At 34.1% G+C, this 26,310-nt stretch overlaps 1 protein-coding gene across 1 annotated transcript; it reads left to right on the top strand.

Moving 5' to 3' along the window:
* Window positions 1–277: 277 nt before the first annotated feature.
* On the top strand, window positions 278–4,894 carry LOC115880545. Its single transcript, XM_030897775.1, has 4 exons — window positions 278–2,350; window positions 2,432–2,624; window positions 3,119–3,622; window positions 3,697–4,894. Exons 1-4 carry the CDS (start codon window positions 461–463, stop codon window positions 4,737–4,739), a joined length of 3,630 nt encoding a protein of 1,209 aa, XP_030753635.1. The 5' UTR covers window positions 278–460; the 3' UTR covers window positions 4,740–4,894.
* Window positions 4,895–26,310: the final 21,416 nt, after the last annotated feature.

Below are 26,310 nucleotides of genomic sequence, written 5' to 3'. Positions count from 1 at the left end.
AAAAAAATTATTTATTTTTAATTTTTAGAATGGATTATATCAATACACTACTAAAGGGCTTGGAATATGAAATACCACAATATCTGACAACTCTACTTTTACATAATGGATTTGATAACATATATTCCCTTTCCCAACTGAATATTGAAGAAGATGTTGAAAAAATTGAAATCTATGCAAGAGATGTATTGTCCAAAGTATTGAAAGGAGAAGAAAAAAAAGCAATGTTTGGGATATTTACGAAGAATGTTCACTTTTTAAAATACCCGAAGGTCATAAGAAACTCATTAAATTTATTAAGGAAGAATCCGAGAAAAAAATTACAAATTTTAAACGACCAAACTTAGATGAGCAGCATTCAGAACGCACAGCCCCAAAAAGGAATAGAACAAGTACTAGCAGAAGTAGTTTGTCGCCATCTGAAACTGATACAGAAAGTGATACAACTAACTGTGCTTTAATGAATAATCGGGTGAATAATAATAATTCACTTCATAATTCGGCACTGCAGCATGTTATAAATATTAGTAAGAATTATATCGAAAAATTTTCGAAGGAAGAGTTTAACAATGGCAGAATTGATCAAGAGAAACTAACCGATTTATTAGATAGATCCAAAAACATAAAAGTTGAGATGGATGGCATTTTAAATGCAAAAATATCATGTCCATTATGTACCTTTATCTCGTCCGCATACTCAGTAAAAAACTCAAAAACTGGCCGAAAATGGGTCGTTTCAAACTTTTTAAGACATTATCGAACACACTTTAAATGCAGTGAAAGCAAATCACTTGCCTCCAGAAAATCTCAGAAGGAGAAGGTGCCCTATAGTATAGTAAAATTCCTGAAAAAAAATACTGCTGATGAAACTGGGAGCTCAAATACTCCACCGAATTTTTATACAATTAATGCCAATTCTGTAGCTTCTACATCATGTGCTACATCATCAGCTATTCAGTATGAAAGACAATTCAATAATCATTGTGAGCTCCAACAATATATACCCTATGAAGCGGAAACATCCTATCACCATCCAACAAAGATTAATATAATATCCCACGTCATTAAACCTGCAAACAGCGATCAGCCAAGAATCATAAATCAGTCATTTGAATCCGATATGTTAAATACTAAACAAATTCAAGATGAACCTGAGCTCGAACCTGAACCATTATTAGACGAGTTCACAAATTCAAAGTCAACTCTGCTACAAATTGATGAGGTAGCCGAGGAGGTAACTGATAATTACCAAAATAGCAGTCGAGGTAGCAGTCCAATCGCAAATGAAATCGAAGTTTTTGACGCAATTAACGATTTAACCTCGGATTTAACAAACGATTCATCACAACCTGACGATTTTTTCTGCCATGGCAGTGTTGCCAGTAAGGATGTTTCAGAGAAAGTAAAGCCTCCCAACGAGCCTCCCAAAAATAAATTACGATTGTTTAGTGGTAGCAATTCCAGACGCGAAAGGTCTTTACGAAACTTAAATGAGCTTCCTTACAATCAAATACAAATAACAAACTTTATGACTGTTTTAGAAGAAGTAATAGATAAAAATCCTGAAGTTACAAATACCCTAAAAATTATCACAGAAAATAAAAGCTTAAATAAATTCAACTACGATACAAAGGGACTGTTAAAATATCTCTTGGAATCAGCAATTGAAAATTCAAAAAGCAAATCAAAGAATGCAAATAAATTTGACGAAGCAATTAAACGTTTCTGGCTTTACATTTTTATTACCGCCGGTAGGATGACCTACGAAATCTTGTACTCAAATTTAAAAAACATATTACCATCTATTACTACCATTCACCGACAACTGGAAGAAATTGACAATATTTTAGAGGGTGTTGTAAGAATCGAAGATCTTAAATTATATTTGGTGAAGCGAAAATACCCCCCTGTGATTTTTATTTCTGAAGACCAAACAGCACTTATTAAAAAAGTACAATATGATTCTTCAATAAACGAAATGATTGGTTTCGTAGCACCATTAAACAAAAATACGGGATTTCCTTGCCTTATAAAATTTCCAGTGGACTCGATTTGCGACATTGAAGAAGCTTTTAAAAATGAAAGTTTGGCCATAAACGCGTACATTTTTATGGCTCAGCCATTAGTAGATGGATCCCCTGCTTTCTGTATATCTGTCTTTGGCAGTGATAATCGATTCACATATGAAAATGTTTCTAAACGTTGGCAATATCTTGTAAAAGAGGCAGAAAAACATGACATAACAATTTTGGGGTTTTCGAGTGATGGCGATACACGATGTTTAAAGAGTATGAAAATTTTATCAAAATTACCACTAATCTCAGATAATCCATACTCACCATATTATCAGGTAAGTCAAATAAAACTCGAATAAAATTCTCGGTTCAATAGCCAAAATGAAATCTATTAATTCAATCACAAATAATTTTAGGCAGAATTTAATTTAGAAAATCCCACTGTATTTCAAGATACTATACACATATCAACTAAGCTGAAAACTCGACTACTAAACCAAAATATTTGTATGAACATGGGAGGAAAGCAGGTATCTGTAGAAAGTATTCGAAAAGTAATTGAAAACTACTCAAGGGATAAACATTTACTCTGTAAGAGCTTTCTCGATTGTAAGTATGATGATTTTCAACATTTGGACAAAATATAATTTTTGTTAAGACACGTAATTAACTATGTAATTAAACGTAATTAAATTTATTATACGACGCGACGTTCCGTCTCGGATCCGTTATGATCAACTTTGTTTTTTTTAAATATGGAGGGATTTTAAAAATTCCTGATGTCCTAAAATCCATGAATATCTATCTATGTCCTAAATCCATGAATCTATGATATATGAGTATCGCACTTATTCAAAAAAAATATATTAAAGACACTTATGAAAGGTCAATGGGTTAGAGAGAGAGAGAGACAGAAAACAGATTTATTGTGGAAATTTTGTTCGAATATAGGTGTGATACCGAGTGCGATACGTTATGGGTTTTGAGACATCAGGAGCTCTTAAAATCAAATGTAATAAGTCCAAGTCCGACCTTGTATCTCTTATCTCTAATAGTGAGCCTCGAATTTGTATCACCTTGTACAAAATATATGTATTTTTTAGCTTCCGATAAAATGAATTTTAATGCAATCGACAAAATAAGTTCTGAACGAGTTACAAATCTACTCGTGGAAATTCCTGACGCTGAAGCTACTAGGCAATATTTAATTTTAACACGGTATATCTTGGATGCATTTTTGTTAAAAGATATCAGTATAGAACGGAGGATATATCTCATTTGGTATGCTACTTTTTTTATGCGCATTTGGAGATCCTGGCTCAAAAAGAATAACCAAAGTATTCAGAAGAAATTTATTACTTCAAATACATACACATGCATAGAGCTAAATGCTCATGAAATTATCCTTGCCATTGAGCAACTTCGTCAAAAACAAATTCCAGAAGCTTTTCTTCCATGGTTGTTTAGCAGTCAGTCATGCGAAAAAATATTTAGAGAAACACGATCTATGAGCAGTACCTTCTCCACCGTAATAAATTATACACTACTTGAACTATTAAGACGCTTAAAACGCATACAAGCTATGCATGAAATCAGCACTGATTTAGGTGAGTAAAATGGCCTGAGATCTATTTGCGTTACATTATCGGTTACATTCTAAATTAGTTTTTTATATCTTTAGGTGCCGAGTTTATATTTCCCCGACAAGAAAACAATAGATTGGGCGATGATTCCCCTTCTTATCAAATTAATCATCTTCCATCAGTGGAACTTATTAAGCATACAATCGAAAAAGCCAAAGAAGATGCAATATCAAGTGCTAGACAGTTTGGTATGGAAATGAATACGGAATGTTGGTTAAATGTTGACTTACTAACTGAACAAATTCCATGTAGTACAGAACTTGAAGAGGAAGAAGAATTAGATGACAGTGTTATAGATCATAAGAATCGAAAGATCGAGGAAAAGATCACTCTCGAAACCCCACTCGAGTCCGGCTTGCCTAAAGAAGACTCAGATTTTCTTCAGTACACATCAAAGTTTGACAATTACGATTCGCTACAATTAAAGGATTTTTCAGGGCAAAAAAAAATACACAAGTCATGTCTAGCGGTGACGCTTAATGATGGAAAAACCAGAATACTAAAAAAATCAACTTTAATTTGGTTCTTCTCCGAGAAGCAGGGGCGTTTATCGACTGATCGATTATTAAGAGTTAAGGGGATGTCCCTTAAAAACATTCAAAAGAAAAAGTCGGGAATCCAGCTTAATAAGACCTTAAAAAATAAATCTAAACGAAGTGGAAGAAATAGTAAGCTAAGCGAGAAGCAGAGGCGAAAGGAAGAAGATAGCACGTCTGAATCAGAATCAGACATTAGTTTGGCTAGTGAGATCCTAAGCGAAGATTTCTCTGATTTAGAAGAACGTTCTGGTAAAACCATGTCCAATATCGAGTCCATTAGCTTAGATTCATATTATGCTGTGTACTATGACATACAATGGTATCTAGGGCTAGTAATTAACTGTAAATCAGAAAAGTTTAAAATGAAGTTTTTACAACAGGACAAGGATATTTTTAAATGGCCCAAAAAAGACGATATACAAGAAGTTCATCGACGTTTCATTTTTCATGGACCTATCACATTATGTGGCTGTGATCCGTTTACCATAAAGAGAAACGATTTGGTTGTCATTAACAAAAAATACAAAGATTTTAAATGTTAATAAATTATCTATTTAGATATTATTTATCAGCATCTTTTTTTTAATAGGTAATGATGTTTTAGTTTTTTTTAGCCAATGTATTTATTTTTGCCATGTTCCTATTGCAGTACCTGACTCAATATTTTTAGTACAATGTTCTTTTTCATTCTGTTTAACTTACGAGCCAAATGTACCTACATATATTATGTATGTTTTGAATTTACTAAGTTAGTGTATCTTGCATGTTATTCATAATGATTTTCTTAGTTTCCAGTTCATTATATTTGTTTTAATTTTTAGCATTAAATGTAGGTATATATTTTAATTATTATAACTTGAAATATCTCACAATAAAACGAAATAAACATACATTGTTTTCCGTAATTAAATTGACTGGTAATCAGGTGATTGCTTAGGAAATCAGGAGAAATCAGGTAATCAATCGGGAATCACATGGGAATCGTTAACAAAACTGGGAATAACTTGGGAATCATATAAAAATACTTGGCAATTAGTGGAAATCAGTGGCAATACTTGGGAATACATGGGAATAACTGATGAGTGATTGCCAAATATGGAAATCATTGTACATTTTTTAACATGGTGGTTGACCCCTCGGTAAAAGCTATTATAACTGCGACATATTTTAATGATAAAAACGTGTCGACATATTCACCAGGGACGTGCGTATCGGTTATCACTGGAATATTTTCCTAAAAAAACATATGTGGGCCATTGACTTTTGTTTCTCTTGTTACCAAAATTATGTAAAACATTTAATGCCGATTATTTCTCTCATCGTGAAATGGACCAATCAGCTAATCTAATTTTTCGAATAAATTTTGTTTAGATAAAGGATTAAATCCCAAGACCAGTTTAACCGCGATAATTTTTTCGGCTTCCTTTTGGTTTTTTTTTGTCGTTTATCACTAATTCTGAGAGATTTTGGCAACAGTTCATTTAAAAACATTGATTTACAACTCATATGTAATGACTTAATAACGATTTTAATCGGTAAAAACCCCTTATTCGATATTATTTTGAACAAATAAGTGGAGAAAAATACGTCAGAATTTGATATGTGGACATGCGAAACGGTCCTCGATGCATTTTTGGGATGCGTAACCAAGATAGCAGAAGCACAAACATTACTTACTAGACGTCATTTTGAAATAAATATATATATATATAATTTTTATAGTTAATAAAATTCTTATAGGCATAAAACATGTGGCACAATACCCCTGCCTACACGCGGATAAATCGGCAACACTGTGTGTCGCTTTTTATTTTGTCTCTCTGTCTGTCAACCGGTCATTTATATTAATCGCACGCATTAAAATAAAGACGACGGAGATAAAGTGTCCAGGACTGTATACATAATTAACAGAGAATGCTCAATATATTGAGCACAATATTAATTTTATTTTCAACTGCATGTTCCTTTTCGCAAAAACTCATTTTTGTAATTAATGAACACTAATTAAATGACGAATTAAGACAAACGATTTTAATGATAAAATTTACAGCAAAAAAAAACACTACACCACTGACAGAAGAATACAGTTACATAACGTTGATTAAGGCCCTATCACGCCCGAGCCTATTTTCTTAGGGGAAGCGAGTAAAAGGGGGTACAGAAAGCCTAGAAATCGAAACTATTCGCAGACACGTACATGTACTTGGTCCTTGTAATAATAAGTACGTAAAGGGACAAGCGTTTTCCTTAAGGGTTCTCCCTTTTTCTCCATCCCTGTCTTTAGGGAGGTTGATTAAGCGGACATGATTGATCGAATTGAAGATGGGACTGTCATTCGAGGCAGGTTGGGTTTGTTCAGAATAAAATTAGTTAAAAGTTGTTGAGTAAGAATTGCGTAAAAATAGAATTTAATGTAAAAATAGCTCACCTTTATTTTTTTGCAATATAAATCTTTCGGGTAAAATTTAATAAGAAACTTATATGCACGTAGTTCTAATTGTAAAAAAATATGTATGTTTAACTATATTATTCTGTTTTTATATTATTTTATATTATTCTGTTATATTATTTGTTATTTTTGTTAAAATGGTGCATCGAAAAAAAGTACATAACTATGGAAATGAAAAGGTACACATAACATATTTTTCCAATTTAGGGTTGATTCTCACTATACCTTCCGTATCAACTACATTCCGTTTCCCTTCCGTTTACATAAAATATTATATCATGTAAATGAATAGGACAAGACACACTATCCGTTCTGTTTCCCTTCCGTTCCATATCCTATCCATCCATACATTTTTTGGCCGACAGGCTAAAGCTTGATTTTCATGCATCCGTTGTCCGACGATACGCTGATACGATATTAATTTTATTGGCGGAATTTAAAGACTTTGATTGGTTAGAAAATAACGCAGTTTTTAAATTTATTGCATTTTTGTGCCTCCGTTTATCGGATATACGTTTCCATAACAATTTTGCTATTTTACTTATATTTTTATTATTGTTAGATTAAATTTGTCAAAAAAGTGTCAAAACGTCCGTTATCGTATGAACGGGTCCGTTGACGGGCGGAAGTAAAATATTTACGGATGAAAATGGCGCGAAAACGCTATGACCAATCAGAGCACCGTCGGACCAACGTGTCAACGTATAACGGATGCATGAAAATCAAGCTTAAAGCGTATCGGAAATAGCGTTGTCACGTTCTTACATTTGTACCAGCTCTGTTAACATTTTGTTGATATTTATTTATTCTTTCAACTTTTAATTACATCTATTACCTTTTTCAAAAGATACAAATTTTTAAAATAAAGCTTTCGTAATGATATAAATTGTACAATAAAAAGTATGGAACTGATACGGAACGGAAGATTATGTATAGCGTCAATACAATAAAAATACGAAACGGATATGGAAACGGAAACGGATAAGGAATGGAAACGGAAGGTATAGTGAGAATCAACCTTTATCCGCTACTTATCAGCCTTCGTCTGTTTGGGCTCTCTATTCAATGATACGTGCTATGATATCTATTAAAATGAATATATTATATGCTTTATCAGGCATTTACTTGAAAGATGTTGTTGTTCAAACTGTATCATTAACATTTATAATAAATAAGTTTTCATGTTTTTATAATTATTATCAATAGAACAGTTTATTTGTATTTCTTAGGTATTTAGTGCAAAATAAATGTTTTTCAAAATATTTTTTCTCTTTGATAGTCATCTAAACGAGGAGTGCGGTAATGAAAATGAGTGAGTTAAGCAGCTCTAAACTCACTCAAAATACGTGAGTTAAGAGCTTCTTAACACACTGACGTAGATAAAATAAATTAAAAACCTGCTGATTTTTAAATTACATTTTTTTACTAAATATGTAAACCTAAATTTAAATTTATCAGTTCAAAATGGTTTTTAACTTTGCAGAAATAACACACAGCATCCCCAATTACCTTACTTTAAGTTAAGTTATTCATAAAATATTCGGAAAAACATACATTAACGCTATGGATTTTTTAAAACGTCCAATTTAGTTATCAACATCAATATGCACTTTTTTTGCAAGCAACAGAAAATTATATGAATCATTTCTCAAATCCCATTTCCTTACACTGTCATCGGTAGTTAAGCGTCTTGCCGCGAGAGGTTCTCCCCATTTGCCATATGCCAAATTGGCCAACGAGGGTGGAACGTAAAGTTGGGCGCCTGAAGGCTTAAGATAAAAATGGTGCATTAAATATGTTTATTTTTCTTTATACGGGGTGATTCATGCTCGTAGAAAGGTACGTTGTTATATATTGGGAAAATTATAACAGGAAGATCCCTGATTTAAGTTAGAGCAATCTTCGGATTATCACAGGGGATTCTAACAAGACTTTTTCAATGAACACTTCAGTAGATTGAAGCTATAAAATAAAGGCAAATGGAGATTATGTGAGGAAAAAGGGGAAACACCAGAACACCTCATCACTGAGTGCACCGAGATGACAACCATTCGTGCTATAAACTTTGGTACGACTGATATCGGAGATGGAGAACCAACCTCTGTAAAACCGTTTTTATAAAACCGTTCCGAATATGTCCCTGGTTGGCAACAATGAATTTTAAAATTGCGCTCTTGATTACGTATCTAAAAGTTTAATTGGTATTGAATATATGTAAAGGTGTGTTTTACGTTACAATGTTAAATAAAAAATGTTACAAGTATTTCTAAATACTTTCTATAAAAAAATATATTTCTTCGTAACACTAAGAAATCATTTTAAAATACTTTACGTACAACATCATCTTGATAAGATTCATAGGAGAGCCTTTAACTTGATAAAAAACGTATTTGCTCATCCGAGGAACAGCTCACCCTCTCGTTCGAGGCACAATATGTTTTGTGCGAGTGGAAAAAATATCTCGGGTGCCATTAATAATCGTGTCATTATTATGCCTCTTCCTATCGACAGGAGTGATTGACTTCGTCGTCTTGGAAACGTCATCCATCACTCATAGAAGGCATAGAAATTTAATCGTACCTGACAAAAAAACGACCTTGAAAGAAATACTTGTTTAAGCTTGTTTATTAATCTGGAAAAGTTTAGCATTTTATTATAAATTAATTTTTAGGAGTGAATATGCGTCTCAAAAGTTACTTATTTATTTAAATAAGTTTAAAAATTATTAAGACTAACACTTATATTTCCAAGTATAATTTTTGTCACGAATCAATGTTCTTTAAGCGTTTTTAGGGTTCCGTACTCAAAGGGTAAAAACGGAAACTCTATTACTAAGACTTCCCTGTCCGTCCGACCGTCTCAAAGGTCTATCTTATGAACCGTTATAACTAGACAGTTGAAATTTTTACAGATAGTGTATCTATGTTGCCGCTATAAGAACAAATACTAAAAACAGAATTAAATAAATGTTTATAAATAAAAAAGTACTTTTACTAAACATTATCTTTTAAGTAAGAATTTTAGATAGAATCTTTCCAGTCCTCGGTGGCCGCGTGGTTAAAGCGATAGGACTTTAGGCTATGACGTTGGAGCCGTAGTAAGACAGGTTCGAATCCCAGTCAAGGCGACTTTTTTTTAATCGTTTTTTTTTAATTTTTACATATTTATTTTACTTTTTACATATTTATTATTGATTATGTTAGAGATATATAACAATCGATCTCTATAACAGTAGATTGTTTGTTTATAGGTGATAATATTATATTGACGTTTTAGCATAGACAAACAAATAAAAAGAGACTGGCAAATCCCATGGTAAAGAGTGGGACCGCGTTCCCGTAGCGCAACTCAGAATAACAATTTTGAAACCAATTAGCAGGACCATGGCAGGACGTACGTCTTTATTGCTATCTTTCTTTATTATGTGTGCTTTATACGGAAAAGAAAGAGATAGGTATAAAACGTATCGTAAGACATTATCGCACATTCTGGCTGGCGGAAAATTAAAATTAGCCATTATTCGTAGTATTCTTTCATTCTGAAACTGAACATTTTCACTTAAACTGATTTATTCTCTATACCTCGTAAAGGGAACGTGGGAATAAATCAGTTTAAGTGAAAGTTTGCAGTTTCTTTCAGAACGAAAGAATACTACTATTATAAGGGAAATTATAAAAAAATAAAAATTGTAGTGTTTTATAAACATATTTATTTATACATAAAAATAAATAAACTTTTTATAATATAATAACAAAAAATAACAGTGTTTATTCCACCCATCTACCAATTTTGAATGCAGAAGAACTGACTGTTGCAGGAAACGATCGGCCAATTTTTTTAAAGGGCATTAAAAATCTCATTTTCGAAAAAACTGCCTAATTGCAATAACAAAGTGAATAACCAAGCAAAGAAGACTTTACGAGAATCATGATCCTGAACCATTTTCAAGTCCAGTTTTAATCCTAAAACAAAAGTAAAATAGGTATATTAATAAAGTTTCTGGTTACTATAAACCAGCTATAAACTACCTACCCGAAAAATGAAAAAAATTAATTGTATTAATTTGTTATGTTAAGAGAGGTTCGAAATATTATTGACACTACTTCTACTTTTTTCTTAATAAGATGATAAATATAACTACTTACGTTTATTTTACCGGGTGTCTTTAGCATATCTATCAGAGAAGAACCAATACATATAGAAAATAGATGATACTGGCTCCTGCAGCAAATAAAATAACAAATAGTATAACCTAAAATTATAAGTAACAAAATATAAATACCTATATGGAACAAAGGAATTTGTTCCCTATCCATACTCATAAGTCAATAAAATGGAGAGTTTAGAAAAAAAGGTAAATCACCAAAAGAAAAATTAACAAACATGACGAATTGTCATGATGTTGTCATCTTATCTTGGTTGTCATGATGACGAAAACGAAAGGCGATTGTTCTAATTTCTATTTAGAAATTACGTTTTATATGGCTGCTTCTTTCTCTCTTGTTATATTAGAATGAGATAGTGGGCCCAATAGACGCAATGCGCAGATCAACATAAATAGAACGAAATTTTGCGTTCTGAGTTGCGCTACGGGAACGTTGTCCCTCTCTTTGCCATTTAATTTGCCAGTCACTTTTTATTTGTTTGTCTATGCGTTTTAGTAATAAAGTCGTCAGAAGTTTAAATATTTAAATTGAATTTATTTCAAAAGGAATTTTGTAAAAGAGATAACAAATTCAGAAGTGGAATAATCGTCCGACGTTCTTTTATGAGAAGTATGAGTGAACAGGATAGTGAAATTAGCCCAAATCCTGTACTGGAATCAAATTTTGAAAAATTTTACCGAAGTCAAGTAGAGCTGCCTATTAGTAATAATACACAGACACGACAGGGTGAGCCTGTGAATTTAAATACTGTATTGGATACGATGCAGGCTATAATCCAACAAAATGCCATTATACTGCAAATGATGAACGACCGTCAAAATCAACAACGGGATATTCCAGATTATAATATTACGCCTGATTTTTCGAAATCCATTCCATTTTTCGACGGTATTGATTTGAAGAAAAGTAAATTTTGGTTAGAAAGTATAGAAAGTGCCGCACAACTCCATAACTGGCCTCCAGCATTTATGTTGGAAACTGTGTGTTCTCATTTAAGTGGAGCCGCATACCATTGGTATGATTATAGAAGAGAATACTTAAATCCTTGGAGACAATTCAGATAGTTTATGATTTATTATGTATCATCATTATGGTAATTATGTATCATCATTATGTTAATTATGTATCATCATTATTGTAATTATGTATCATCATTATGGTAATTATGTATCATCATTATGTTAATTATGTATCATCGTTATGTTAATTATGTATCATCGTTATGTTAATTATGTATCATCATTATGGTAATTATGTATCATCATTATGTATCATCATTATGCTAATTATGTATCATCGTTATGTTAATTATGTATCATCATTATGCTAATTATGTATCATCGTTATGTTAATTTTGTATCATCATTATGTTAATTATGTATTATGATCCTATTGCTAGCTTACTGTATTATTATGAATTTCTTATGTTCTTTATGTCATTGTTATGTTTCTTATGTCATTATTATGTTTATTATGTCATTATTATGTTTCTAATTTTATTATAAATCTACTGTTATTTGTTATCGATCGGGGCGATCAAGTGTCAGGTTGGCCGATCTGTTAGAGATATATAACAATCGATTTCTATAACAGTAGATTGTTTGTTTACAGGTGATAATATTATATTGTCGTTTTAGTAATAAAGTCGTCGGAAGTTTAAATATTTAAATTGAATTTATTTCAAAAGGAATTTTGTAAAAGAGATAACAAATTCAGAAGTGGAATTATCGTCCGACGTTCTTTTATGAGAAGTATGAGTGAACAGGATAGTGAAATTAGCCCAAATCCTGTACTGGAATCAAATTTTGAAAAATTTTACCGAAGTCAAGTAGAGCTGCCTATTAGTAATAATACACAGACACGACAGGGTGAGCCTGTGAATTTAAATACTGTATTGGATACGATGCAGGCTATAATCCAACAAAATGCCATTATACTGCAAATGATGAACGACCGTCAAAATCAACAACGGGATATTCCAAATTATAATATTATGCCTGATTTTTCGACGGTATTGATTTGCAGAAAAGTAAATTTTGGTTAGAAAGTATAGAAAGTGCCGCACAACTCCATAACTGGCCTCCAGCATTTATGTTGGAAACTGCGTGTTCTCATTTAAGTGGAGCAGCATACCATTGGTATGATTATAGAAGAGAATACTTAAATTCTTGGAGACAATTCAGATAGTTTATGATTTATTATGTATCATCATTATGTTAATTATGTATCATCATTATGTTAATTATGTATCATCATTATGGTAATTATGTATCATCATTATGTTAATTATGTATCATCGTTATGTTAATTATGTATCATCGTTATGTTAATTATGTATCATCATTATGGTAACTATGTATCATCATTATGTTAATTATATATCATCATTATGCTAATTATGTATCATCGTTATGTTAATTATGTATCATCATTATGGTAATTATGTATCATCATTATGTTAATTATGTATCATCATTATGGTAAATATGTATCATCATTATGTTAATTATGTATCATCATTATGTTAATTATGTATTATGATCCTATTGCTAGCTTATTGTATTATTATGAATTTCTTATGTTCTTTATGTCATTGTTATGTTTCTTATGTCATTATTATGTTTCTAATTTTATTATAAATCTATTGTTATTTGTTATCGATCGGGGCGATCAAGTGTCAGGTTGGCCGATCTGTTAGAGATATATAACAATCGATCTATATAACAGTAGATTGTTTGTTTACAGGTGATAATATTATATTGTCGTTTTAGTAATAAAGTCGTCAGAAGTTTAAATATTTAAATTGAATTTATTTCAAAAGGAATTTTGTAAAAGAGATAACAAATTCAGAAGTGGAATAATCGTCCGACGTTCTTTTATGAGAAGTATGAGTGAACAGGATAGTGAAATTAGCCCAAATCCTGTACTGGAATCAAATTTTGAAAATTTTTACCGAAGTCAAGTAGAGCTGCCTATTAGTAATAATACACAGACACGATAGGGTGAGCCTGTGAATTTAAATACTGTTTTGGATACGATGCAGGCTATAATCCAACAAAATGCCATTATACTGCAAATGATGAACGACCGTCAAAATCAACAACGGGATATTCCAAATTATAATATTATGCCTGATTTTTCGAAATCCATTCCATTTTTCGACCGTATTGATTTGAAGAAAAGTAAATTTTGGTTAGAAAGTATAGAAAGTGCCGCACAACTCCATAACTAGCCTCCAGCATTTATGTTGGAAACTGCGCGTTCTCATTTAAGTGGAGCAGCATACCATTGGTATGATTATAGAAGAGAATACTTAAATTCTTGGAGACAATTCAGATAGTTTATGATTTATTATGTATCATCATTATGGTAATTATGTATCATCATTATGTTAATTATGTATCATCATTATGGTAATTATGTATCATCATTATGTTAATTATGTATCATCGTTATGTTAATTATGTATCATCATTATGGTAATTATGTATCATCATTATGTTAATTATGTATCATCATTATGCTAATTATGTAGCATCGTTATGATAATTATGTATCATCATTATGGTAATTATGTATCATCATTATGTTAATTATGTATCATCGTTATGTTAATTATGTATCATCATTATGGTAATTATGTATCATCATTATGCTAATTATGTATCATCGTTATGTTAATTATGTATCATAATTATGTTAATTATATATTATGATCCTATTGCTAGCTTATTGTATTATTATGAATTTCTTATGTTCTTAATGTCATTGTTATGTTTCTTATGTCATTATTATGTTTATTATGTCATTATTATGTTTCTAATTTTATTATAAATCTATTGTTATTTGTTATCGATCGGGGCGATTGGAGTGTCAGGTTGGCCGATCTGTTAGAGATATATAACAATCGATCTCTATAACAGTAGATTGTTTGTTTACAGGTGATAATATTATATTGTCGTTTTAGTAATAAAGTCGTCAGAAGTTTAAATATTTAAAATGAATTTATTTCAAAAAGAATTTTGTAAAAGAGATAACAATTAATACAATTTTTAGTAATGTGTTTCTTCATTTTTTTTTAATTACTTATAGGCGCATTCAAAATTTCAGCTAAATCGGAAAAAAAGTTTATAATAATATAGTGTCTAATGTTGTATAGATAATGAATGGTACGGAACCCTTCGTGCGCGAGTCCGACTCGCACTTGACCAATTTTTTTAATGCAATTTACTTTTTCTTATCTATTTACTAACGATTTTTAATTTAATAGAATCAAACCTCTCTAGTGCACTCTTTATATTTTTCTAAGGATTCCCCGGCTATACCATAATAATATTAAAACTGGATAAAATAACCTTTACCTTATTTAAAATAGGTTACGCTTTATCAATAAAAATGTCACACTATAAGGATTCTTTCCAGTTGATGATACAAGATAACATAAAAGTATTCCCATTATTCTATTCGTACTTGAAAACGGCTCGGCTGTTTTTAAAGTTGGTTCTGATAATTTTACTGCTATTACCAGCAATGATACTTAAAAATGTTAGAACCGACTTTTCTACGTGTTCATTATCGTTTTCAAGTTTACTAGAGTTGGGGAAAAGTTCGAAATATCTCTTAAAACTTCTACAATTTGTTCTCGTATTTTACATCTAGAGCACTAAATAGAAATTAAATTGATGGAATACCGACTACAATGTAGGTAGTTTGGAAGGTATGATAGGCTATTAAGATCGGCAAAAAAGAAGCTTTTTAATTTCAAAATGAGTATCCGTCCGTCTGTCCGTCTGTCCGTCTGTCCGTCTGTCCGTCTGTCCGTCTGTCCGTCTGTCCGTCTGTCCGTCTGTCCGTCTGTCCGTCAGGCGTCTGCTATTAAGTCTGCCCGAAGCTGCCCGTTTCACCCGTCTGTCCGTCTGTCCGTCTGTCCGTCTGTCCGTTTACCTAAATCTGTCCGATCTGTCCGTCTGTCTGTCCGTCTGTCCGTCTGTCCGTCTGTCCGTCTGTCCGTCTGTCCGTCTGTCCGTCTGTCCGTCTGTCCGTCTGTCCGTCTGTCCGTCTGTCCGTCTGTCCGTCTGTCCGTCTGTCCGTCTGTCCGTCTGTCCGTCTGTCCCGTCTGTCCGTCTGTCCGTCTGTCCGTCTGTCCGTCTGTCCGTCTGTCCGTCTGTCCGTCTGTCCGTCTGTCCGTCTGTCCGTCTGTCCGTCTGTCCGTCTGTCCGTCTGTCCGTCTGTCCGTCTGTCCGTCTGTCCGTCTGTCTGTAACACGATAACTCAAAAACCGCTAAACCGATTTTAACGAAATTTGGCACAAAAATACTGTGGCACCCGAGAATCTGGCCATTAGTTTTGGTGGGGGCGGAGGGTTGGTAAGGGGGTATGGGAGGGGGTTAAAAATTTTAAAAAATCGTAACTCCAAAATTACAGTAGCTAGCGAAACGCGGTTTTCAATTTAAGATTAGGAATAATATTTGCAACAAAATTTGTAATAACATCAAAATCAGTCAAAGTCGCAGTTTTTGAGATAATTGAAACTAAAAGAACTGCCTACCAACTTTTTATTAACATATTTTAGTAATGGCGGCTATACGTGCCTCCCGGCGCCAATTTTTATAGAATAATTTAAATATGCAGTTCGAAATATACTGAATACGAGGCTTCCAGGGGTGGATGGGTCATATGGCAAAACGGGAAAATTCCCGATGGGCCGGTGGGAAGATGGGCCGCAAAAATTAAATGGTTAATCTTCTAACTAAAATTACGTAAGATTCTTAGTGACTGACTAACTAACTAATCAATTTGCATCAATATAATCGTTAGTTGCTTTTAAACACATAAACACCAATTTGTAAAATAACTATTGTTAGATGTCTTCCTCTGAGACACTTATAATTTTAATAAACATCTGTTGTTTGTTGTTCCATTTGAAATGTTTTATTATACAAGGTGAGTCTATAAGTGCACCTTATTTGTGCAAATATTTTCAGGGCTGGTAGATGAATCAAAGAAACATAATATATTCTCTTTACCGTGTTTCAAATAAGTCCAAAATAACCGAGTTATTAAAGTTTGAATTAAAAAACAACTGATTTATTTTTAAAAAAATTGCCACCTAAATCTTTCTGCATTTGCATCTCTTTTTGTGTTTGTAATATCAAATATTAAGAAACTATACCGTGGGAAAATTTGCGGTGAACAGAAAGTTCTAAATAATTTTCTAAAATATACAGGAAAATTTAAACGAAAAAGCACGATTTTCAAAATCTTTTTTTACAAAAAAAATCATAGAGGTGTTCCTGGGGTCGAAATATACCACCCCTGAAATTATTTGCACTTATTTAAGACTCATTCTGTATAGTTTTACCACTATTCTTTTATTAAAACACATTTATATCCACTGCTTAGGTATTGCCTAGATTTTTTTCGTTTGAGTCATGGCATTATCATACAAGATGCCAAATGTAGAAACTAGGAAAACTTACGTGATGAGAATTATACCAAAATTAAAACACGTATACATGACGAAGCTGCTGCTGTACGAGAAAAGAGAGAATTTCTTTCTACAATCTCTAAGAAAGTATATACCTCAAAAGCTAAAAATAATGTATTTCACAGAGGGATTGGGCCAGCTGAACTGAATGAATCAGGAAGTCTTAAAGTTTCTCAAAATCGTAGCATATTCAAGATCAAATTAATTACCGTTATCTATAATGGAAATAAAACTGTAGGTAGAACTCTGTGAAACTGAGCGATTTTCTAGTAAAAATTCAGTCATGTCCGACCCGATATTGATCTTTATAAAAAGTTTGATCAAGACAATTTCAATATTTTTAAAAAATTGGAGGCAAAAGAGATTTTTGGGAAAAGGGGATAGATTTGGCCAAAAGAAACATTTTTTCTCTTTATCGTTTTTCAAGTAAGTCCAAAATAACCGAGTCATTTTACTTTGAAAATTTAAAAAAAAATGCTTTTTTGCTTAAATTTTGAGAACCACTGGATCTTTTCTGCATTTCCTTTCATGTAAATTTAATCTACTACCTATGTTGCCAGATTATCAAGAAATTATGTTTTCTTAACTTAAAACTAAAAAAAATTCCAAAAATTTCTTCAAAAAATTCGAAATTTTCAGACAAAAAACTGATAGGCGTGTTTCTGAGGCCGAAATATACTACCAGATAAAATACTTGCACTTATTTCTGGGACACCCTGTATATTAACAAAATCAAATATGTTTCTGGTCATTTTGTTTTTGTAGATTCGGGCTTGTTGTCTGTTATTCCCGGGCCGGTTTCCACTTCCCCCTCCACCCTTGGAGGCTTCTTTATTATATCTATATGTTCATATAAGATTTAAATATAGAAAAAAGGAATATGATAAAGCATTCCAATTGATTAATTTATTTCTGAGCGTTTTTTTATTACCTTAATACAAATTTGTGGAGAAAATGGGGAAATACCAGAGCAACTGTGCCATTACTGAATGCGCCGAAATGACAACCATTCGTGTCATAAATCAGAGAAGGAAAATCTCTGTAAAACTGTTTCAGATAATGGCTTTTGTCCCTGAGATTGTATGATGAGTTATAACTGAAGATACAATAGATATATAAGGCCGTGGTGATTAACTTCCTCTGTATCATACAATCTACAAACTAGAAATCTCAAAAATGCTCTAAAATATTCTGATTCTTAGGAAAATACAGCTATGATATAAACTCCAGAATTTACAGCACGTAATTTAAAAATCTGTCCCATTATGCACCAAACAGCTATAGTCCGTAATTCGTATTTCCGCCATTTTATATCTTACAACAAAACGTAAACGTATATTCTTGCGACTGAAAAGGGAAAGAATATTACGACTCACGTAAATTTAATATACCGCCTCACTTCATTGTCCAAACAAAACTACTGGTGTGCTAATAATCTCTGATACTGGGTGATTTGTGGATAAAGATACAAGGAAAATGAATAATATATTTTTTGGAAACTTTTGTTCATATACAGGGTTGTCCGAACAATATTCAGGAAACTTCAGCAGCATATTCTGCAGTTAAAAATAAGTAAGTTTTAAAAAAAAAATTATTTTACTAACACTTTTAAGTAACTTGAGCAAAATCCTACAAAAAGTTTTCAAAACTTCATCATATCGTAATGTGCAAAAGAAAAATCGTATCCAATTCACTAAACAAAGATATTTTTCTCGAACTCCTTTTGATGCAATTTCCCCTCAAAGTTTATCGATCTCGAGACAACTCCGCATTATGCGCCTTTCCCTAATACAGATATTCGAAACTCTCTCAAAAGTCACGATAAATAACATCAAAATAATCGAAAATAAATTGACCGTGGTCGAACAGCGAAGGAAACTGCACAAAATAAATATTGGACCGGTATTGAACGTTAGATCATGTATAATTTGGTGGAGGGAAGTATACAACATCCAACTCTGATGCCAACATCTGTTATACTGGTAACGTTTTTTTAATTTATATCTTTATTTGTTGCTAGAACAATTTGATGGGGTCTCAAAACATCTCAAAGATTAACAAACGAATCAAGTCATATTCATTCATTCACAGAATTAAATTATTCTGGGTGCCGGGCCACAGCGGCATCCAAGGCAACGAAAAAGCCGATGAGCTAGCTAGGTAGGGGTCATCGGCATCCTATCTTGGTCCAGAGCCAGTACTAGGAATACCCAATTGTATGACCCGTAGTGCACTAAAACTCTGGATCAGGGAAAAACACAATGTCTATTGCAGAAAGAGACAGGGGCACAGGCACAGCAAGGCTTTTTATAAGGACCTAGCTCTAAAACCGCAAAAGAACTGCTAATGCTTAGCAGGAATAAAGTGCGGATTACAACAGACCTCTTGACAGGACACATGGCTGTCAAGTGTTACCTGAACAAGCTCAATCTGTATCAAGGAAGTCTTTAGGCACGGAGTCACACTTCGGAGCACATGTCACTGCGAGGCTCTGGATTGCAAGCGACACTTTTTATTTGGCAAAGCTAGGCTAGAACCGGAGGAACTATGCTCCCATCCTATCAAGGACCTGCATAAGCTATTGCAGGGCACAGGGATAGGAGAATGGGTGCAGATATAGCAGGGGGACAAACATAATAGGCCTCACAGGTCGCAGTGTTTCCGGCAGAGAACGGCCCCTTGTTATGAAAAAAAACGTCATATTCATATTTGAGATTAGAGTAAACATAGTCATAATTTCAAACAGAGAAACTGCCAGCCGAACAAAAGAATACGAACTTCCACTACTAGCCATAGCCTTTATAGACTTCGAGAAGGCTTTCGTCTCGATATATCCTAAGTCAATAATAGAAGCCTTAGCGAAACAAGTTATTGACAGGCCTTATATAGAAACTCTCGCCAATATATACAAAGAAGCCAAAGCAAGGGTAATGATATATAAAACAACCCCAGAGTTCCCAACTGGCAAAGGAGTACGACAAGGAGACGCGATATCTCCAAAGCTGTTTACGGCAACATTAGAAGAAATCTTCCGTCAACTGGACTGAACCAACAAAGGTTTAAAAATAGATGAAGAATATCATAATCATCTAAGATTCGCTGGTTAAATAGTCCTAATTGCTAATAGTCCTGAAGAACTACAAGCACAAATTAGTGAACTAAATACCGCTAGAAATAATGTGGGTCTCAAAATGAATTTAGCAAAAACTAAAGTAATGTACAACGAAGTAGTGGAAAGAAAATAAATTCTATAAATACCACAACACTGGAAATAGAAGAATAGATATATTTGGGACAACTAATACACAGGTCAGGATCTCTACTACCGGAAATCAACAGAAGAATTAAGTTAGCATGGAGTACTTATAGAAGACACTCAATCATATTCAAATATAGAATGTCACTCTATCTAAAGAAGAAAACACTCTACCAATGTGTACTACCAGTCATGACATATCAATGCGAAACCTGGACACTTTAAACAGACATCATAAGGAAACTGCAGGTCGCATAACGTTCAATGGAACGAAATATACTGGGAATAACCAAGAGAGACCGTAAAAAGAATAGAGTGGATACGACAAGAGATCCAGGTAAGTGGCAACTGGCAGGACACCTAACAGGAAGGACGGAAAACAGATGGACCTCAAAAATTACAGCATGGTACCCACGAGAAATTAAAAGACCTAGAAGAAGACCGAACCTGAGATGGGACTATGATATCAGGAAATTAGCAGGGATAACTTGGGTCCGCATAGCCAATAATAGACCACAATGGGTCCAACTACAAAGAAAGTATCTAAATACGTGAGGCTACACCATAATTGGAAATGGTTGAATAAGCTGAAAATGATGATGATGCGTCAGCCAGTCGAAAAACAAGAATGGGGGAAGTCACTTGCTCAAGTCAATAGAACCTTCTTGAATTCACTTCACTAAACTGCCGACTAAAAGATTTACTGATTTTAGTTATTGGCTTTGGTATTTCTTCAAAGTACTGGAACCGTGTAAATACAGTGAACATACTTATATTACAAATTTAATGTGGAAGTGGCATCGGCATCTAGGAAGTATGTATCCTCTAAGTCCTGAGCACATCAAAGGATATTCCAAGAGTAATATTCCCGCGCCAGTAAGTATCTTTCGAAAGTTTCATACAAAAGTCAAGCGGAATTTGGTTCGGCCGTAGTCGTTCTTCGTTCTGCCTTAGTGACTCTTTAATTTAAAACTGTTCGCTCAATATTCGGAGCCTTTTTCCACTTTTCTTCAGTTAATATTTTTATCGGAGCCGATCCACTTCGTAGGACAGTCGGAAAAATGGAAATAACAAGATACGTGAGATAGACATAGGCGTACAATATTGCTTATTTAAACAGTACCAAGCGCCAAATTGAAGATTTGAGATATTGGAGGTTAGGCATTTTTGAATTGGGTGTTGTCAGATAAGTCATTACCCAATGTCCAATATTATTAGTTTCATAAATTCAGATTTTGGAGGTATTTTTGGCTGATGTTTTTTTTTTGAATAAATAACCCACCATAAGTTTTTAGATTTTGGATGGAATCAAATGCTTTTTGGCATTTTAAAAAGATTGTATATTCGAAAAACGGTTCTCTTTATACATATATTCTGCTTTTAAAATGATTGGTTTGATCCAGTGCTTGCTGTAATATACAGGGTGGCCCATCGAAAACGTTCCGCAAGGCATAACGGCCAGGGTAAATTTTTTTTCAGAAAATTCAAAAACACGTCAATTTTGTTTGTGAGGGGGACAACTTTTGCCCCAAAAATGATTGCAAAATCTTCAACCCTCTAAGCGGGGGTGTCATCCCCCAACTTTTTTCAAATGGGAAGGAGGGTCAAGTGGTACCGCAATGAAAAGGGCTTTTTATTCACTATACTTTCCCGCTTCGTTTTTGAAAATCGGTCGAGTCATTGAGAAAATATGAAGGATTGAAATTTGAAAAGTTTTTTTAAACATTTATCAGAGTAAATGATAAGGATAAATTCCTTCGACCAATTTGCTGTTTTTTCTTATTATTTTTAGATGTTTACGCATTTTTTCACTTGCCACAAGGTTGAACTATCAGGTGCGGCAGTTGCTAGATAGCTGTTCTGTGACTTATGCGTTGAAGTTCTTCTCAATATCGTTAAACTTTTTAACAATTATGGTGTACTCACTTGCAGAAAAAGTAGAAATAATCGAACTTTATTTTAAAAATAATGAATGTAGCAATCGGGTTCCGCAGATATTCAATGAATGTCATCCTGAAAAACACCTTTATGGCAAAATGGTTCGCGAGTTAATAGCAAAATTTCGCGAAACTGGTTCCGTTATGAATAAAAAGAGGCAGAGGGAAAACCCTGTAGTAAATGAAGCTATGGAGGTATTTGTATTGGGCCAAGTTGCCATGGATAGTACGCTGAGTACAAGAAAATTAGCCAATGCAAAATTAGCCGGCGTGAATCGTACCAGTGTCCAAAGGATATTAAAAAAACACGTTTCACCCGTACAAAATTCAGTTGGTACAAGAACTCAACGAAGATTTGATCGTCGCTTGCAATTTTGTGAAACTGTGAGTGAACGAGTGGCGAATGATAATAATTTCCTATTTAATGTGTGTTTTTCGGATGAGTGTACTTTCTTTTTGAACGGTGTAGTTAATCGGCATAACTGTCGGTACTGGGCTGAGGGGTTTTTCAAGAGGTGCACACACAAAACCCTCAGAAAGTGAACGTGTGGGCTGGTATTTTTGGAAATTCTATTTTGGGTCAGTTTAACGATATTGAGAAGAACTTCAACGCACAAGTCACAGAACAGCTATCTAGCAACTGCCGCACCTGATCGTTCAACCTTGTGGCAATTGAAAAAATGCGTAAACATCTAGAAATAATAAGAAAAAATAGCCAATTGGTCGAAGGAATTTATCCTTATCATTTACTCTGATAAATGTTTAAATAAACTTCAAATTTCAATCCTTCATATTTTCTCAATGACTCGACCGATTTTCAAAAACGAAGCGGGAAAGTATAGAGAATAAAAAGCCCTTTTCATTGCGGTGCCACTTGACCCCCCTTCCCATTTGAAAAAAGTTGGGGGATGACACCCCCGCTTAGAGGGTTGAATTTTAGAATGAGTGGGAGGGGGGTTAATCACTTCGACCTTACAGATCCATTGTGTCCCCCTTTCTTGAATCATAACTCATCATACAGTCCCAGGGCTTTGACAAAAGCCAGTATCTGGGACGGTTTTATAGAGGGTAGTTCTCCATCTCCAATATCAGTCGTACCAAAATTCATGGCACGAATGGTTGTCGTCTCGGCGCACTCAGTGATGAGGTGTACTGGTGTTTCACCATCTTCCCCACAGAATCTGCATTCGCCGTTTCTTCTTAGTTTCAATCTACTGAGGTGTTCATTGAGGAGACAGTGTCCTGTAAAAACCCCGTGACAATCCGAAGATTGTTCTTACTCAGACCTAGGAAGATCTGTGATTTTTATTGATCATAAGCCCTCAGAAACTTCTTCGAGTGTCCTAGACCATTGCAAGATTTCCATTCCAGGTTGCGGATGGAATCTTCCAAGTTCTTGAGTTCCTCCTTGAGTTGGTTACCACTTGGAAAGCAGAACGGTTCTGGTCCAGTTAGTGGAGTGTTCGCTCCTTTTCTACCTAGATTATTTGCTTTTTCATTGCCTTTTATCCCTTGGTGAGCAGGCACCCAGTGTAGGAGGACTTTGTTTTCTTTGCCTAATTTATTCAGCTTCTCTATGTATTCTTTGACCAATTTCGAATTGATTGAGACTGAGTTGATCGCCTTTAACGCTGCTTGACTATCAGATAAGATGGCTATTTCTTGTTTCCGATAGTTCCTATCTAAGATAAGTTGTACGCATCTCTCGATAGCGTAGATTTCTGCCTGTAGGATACTAGGGTAAGTGCCCATTGGTTCGGAGTAATTAGCTCTCGGCCCAACACTCCGATCCCTGTTCCCGTATTGGTTTTGGAAGCATCAGTATACCAAGTTATGGTATGGTCTTTTAACTGCTGGGCAAGCGTTTCGCTCTTCCAATCCTTCTTATTGCTCAATACTACATTGACATGTTTGTCAAAGTTGTACGTTCTTGGCATATCGTCCACTGGGAGTTGCAGAAGTGGTATTTCCTTTTTGAGGGTGTTCCAAGCCCCTGATCTAACAATTCTCCCAGTACTAATTCCGTTAGTGACCATTCTAATCATTGTCGCATTGGCATATCTACCAATGACAATGTGCAGTGGTGTTAGATCTAGAATGACCTCCATTGCTGCTGTTGGACAGGTTCTCATGGCTCCTGTGATGCAAACACATGCTAGTCTCTGGACTTTGCATAGGTTTAGCCTTGCCGTCCGTTGCTCTAGTTTTGTGTACCAGGCAACTGCTCCATAAGTAATCATGGGTCTTACTATCATGGTATACATCCAGCGCAAAATGTTAGGGGAGCAGCCCCATCTATTTCCGGCCAGTCTTCTGCATATCATGAGAGCCTTTATGGCTTTGCTGGTAGTGTTCTTAATATGCCTGTTCCACAGGAGTTTACTGTCCAGGGTTATTCCCAGGTATTTGACTTCCTGTGTTGGCAGTATTTCCTTTCCATCTAGTTGGATTCTTTTCAAGTTTTTCAGACTTCGCCTTCTGGTGAATGGCACTATCGCGGTTTTGTCTGAGTTGATACTCCGCCCGACAGTCCTACACCATCTCTCAGTGATACGGAGTCCTCTTTGGATAATATCACACAAGGTGCCTTCATGTTTCCCCCGAGCGATCATGGCTATGTCATCTGCATACCCAATGCAGTGTATTCCCGCTAGAGTTAATTCATCTAGTAGTTCATCCACCACCAAGCTCCACAGCAAAGGGGAGGTTACTCCACCTTGTGGAGTTCCTTGCGTTGTTTTAACAGCTACAGTTTTGGTGCCCATCTGAGCCTCTGCTGTTCGTGTTGACAGCATTTCCCAAAACCAGCGAATAATAGTTCTGTTCACCCCTCTTGTTTCTAGAGATCGCCTGACCACCTTATGTGGTATATTGTCAAACGCCCCCGCAATATCCAAGAAGGCACAAATTGCTGTTTCTTTGCTATCCAGACTTGTCTGTATTAGCTCCGTTAATTGGTACAGAGCAGTTTCTAGAGGGTTGAAGATTTTGCAATAATTTTTGGGGCAAAAGTTGTCCCCCTCACAAACAAAATTGACGTGTTTTTGGATTTTTTGAAAAAAAATATATATGGCCGTTATGCCTTGCGGAACGTTTTCGATGGGCCACCCTGTATTCTCTCAGATCTTTCACTCATTTAAAAACTTTTTATAGTATTATTCTTTTTTTTTTAAATACGAAAAACCATCACATGAACTTTGACACGTACATCATATAAACAACACATCCATAAAATTGATAACTGGATCTTTATAGTCCGTTAAATGAAATTTGAAACCACGGCCTAGTTTGTCGACCGGGACTTTTCAGGCGGATAGTGAAAAAATCAGTTTTTTGCAAATATCTGCCAAAATATGCAATTTATAAAATTATTCTTGGCATACTACGTATATTCTTGTACGAATATCAAATCTTGACATATAAACTATTATTAGTGAAAATATGAATAAGTTTATAAAAATCTGAAAATTTTTGGGTCAAGGAATGTTTGCCCGGTTTTTTTAATGTCATAAAATATGACAAAATTCAAACAAGTTCCAAAATATGATAGCTGTTGATTCTAACTTTTAAATGAACTTTGAATCATCATAAAATATTAAATTTTATCCGAGTTATTAAACAATTTGTCCTGTCAATCAATGATACGTTAATGAAATCTCCGGAGCGTTAAAACTTGGAAAGAAAATTCAGGGATCTTCGAGGCGGAACTACTAAAATTCGACGTAAAAAATTATAAGGACCATTTTTATAGCTAATTTCCAGTTTCCAGTTTTCTAAAATGTTATTTGTTTCATTGGCTAAAAGTAGCGGTAACAGTT

This window comes from Sitophilus oryzae, unplaced genomic scaffold (assembly GCF_002938485.1).
Source record: "Sitophilus oryzae breed Bouriz unplaced genomic scaffold, Soryzae_2.0 scaffold_1081_pilon_pilon, whole genome shotgun sequence".
Classification (NCBI taxonomy): Eukaryota; Metazoa; Arthropoda; class Insecta; order Coleoptera; family Curculionidae; genus Sitophilus; species Sitophilus oryzae.
The sequence above is the reverse complement of the archived record's forward strand: the minus strand, read 5'-3'. Positions and strand labels throughout refer to the sequence as shown.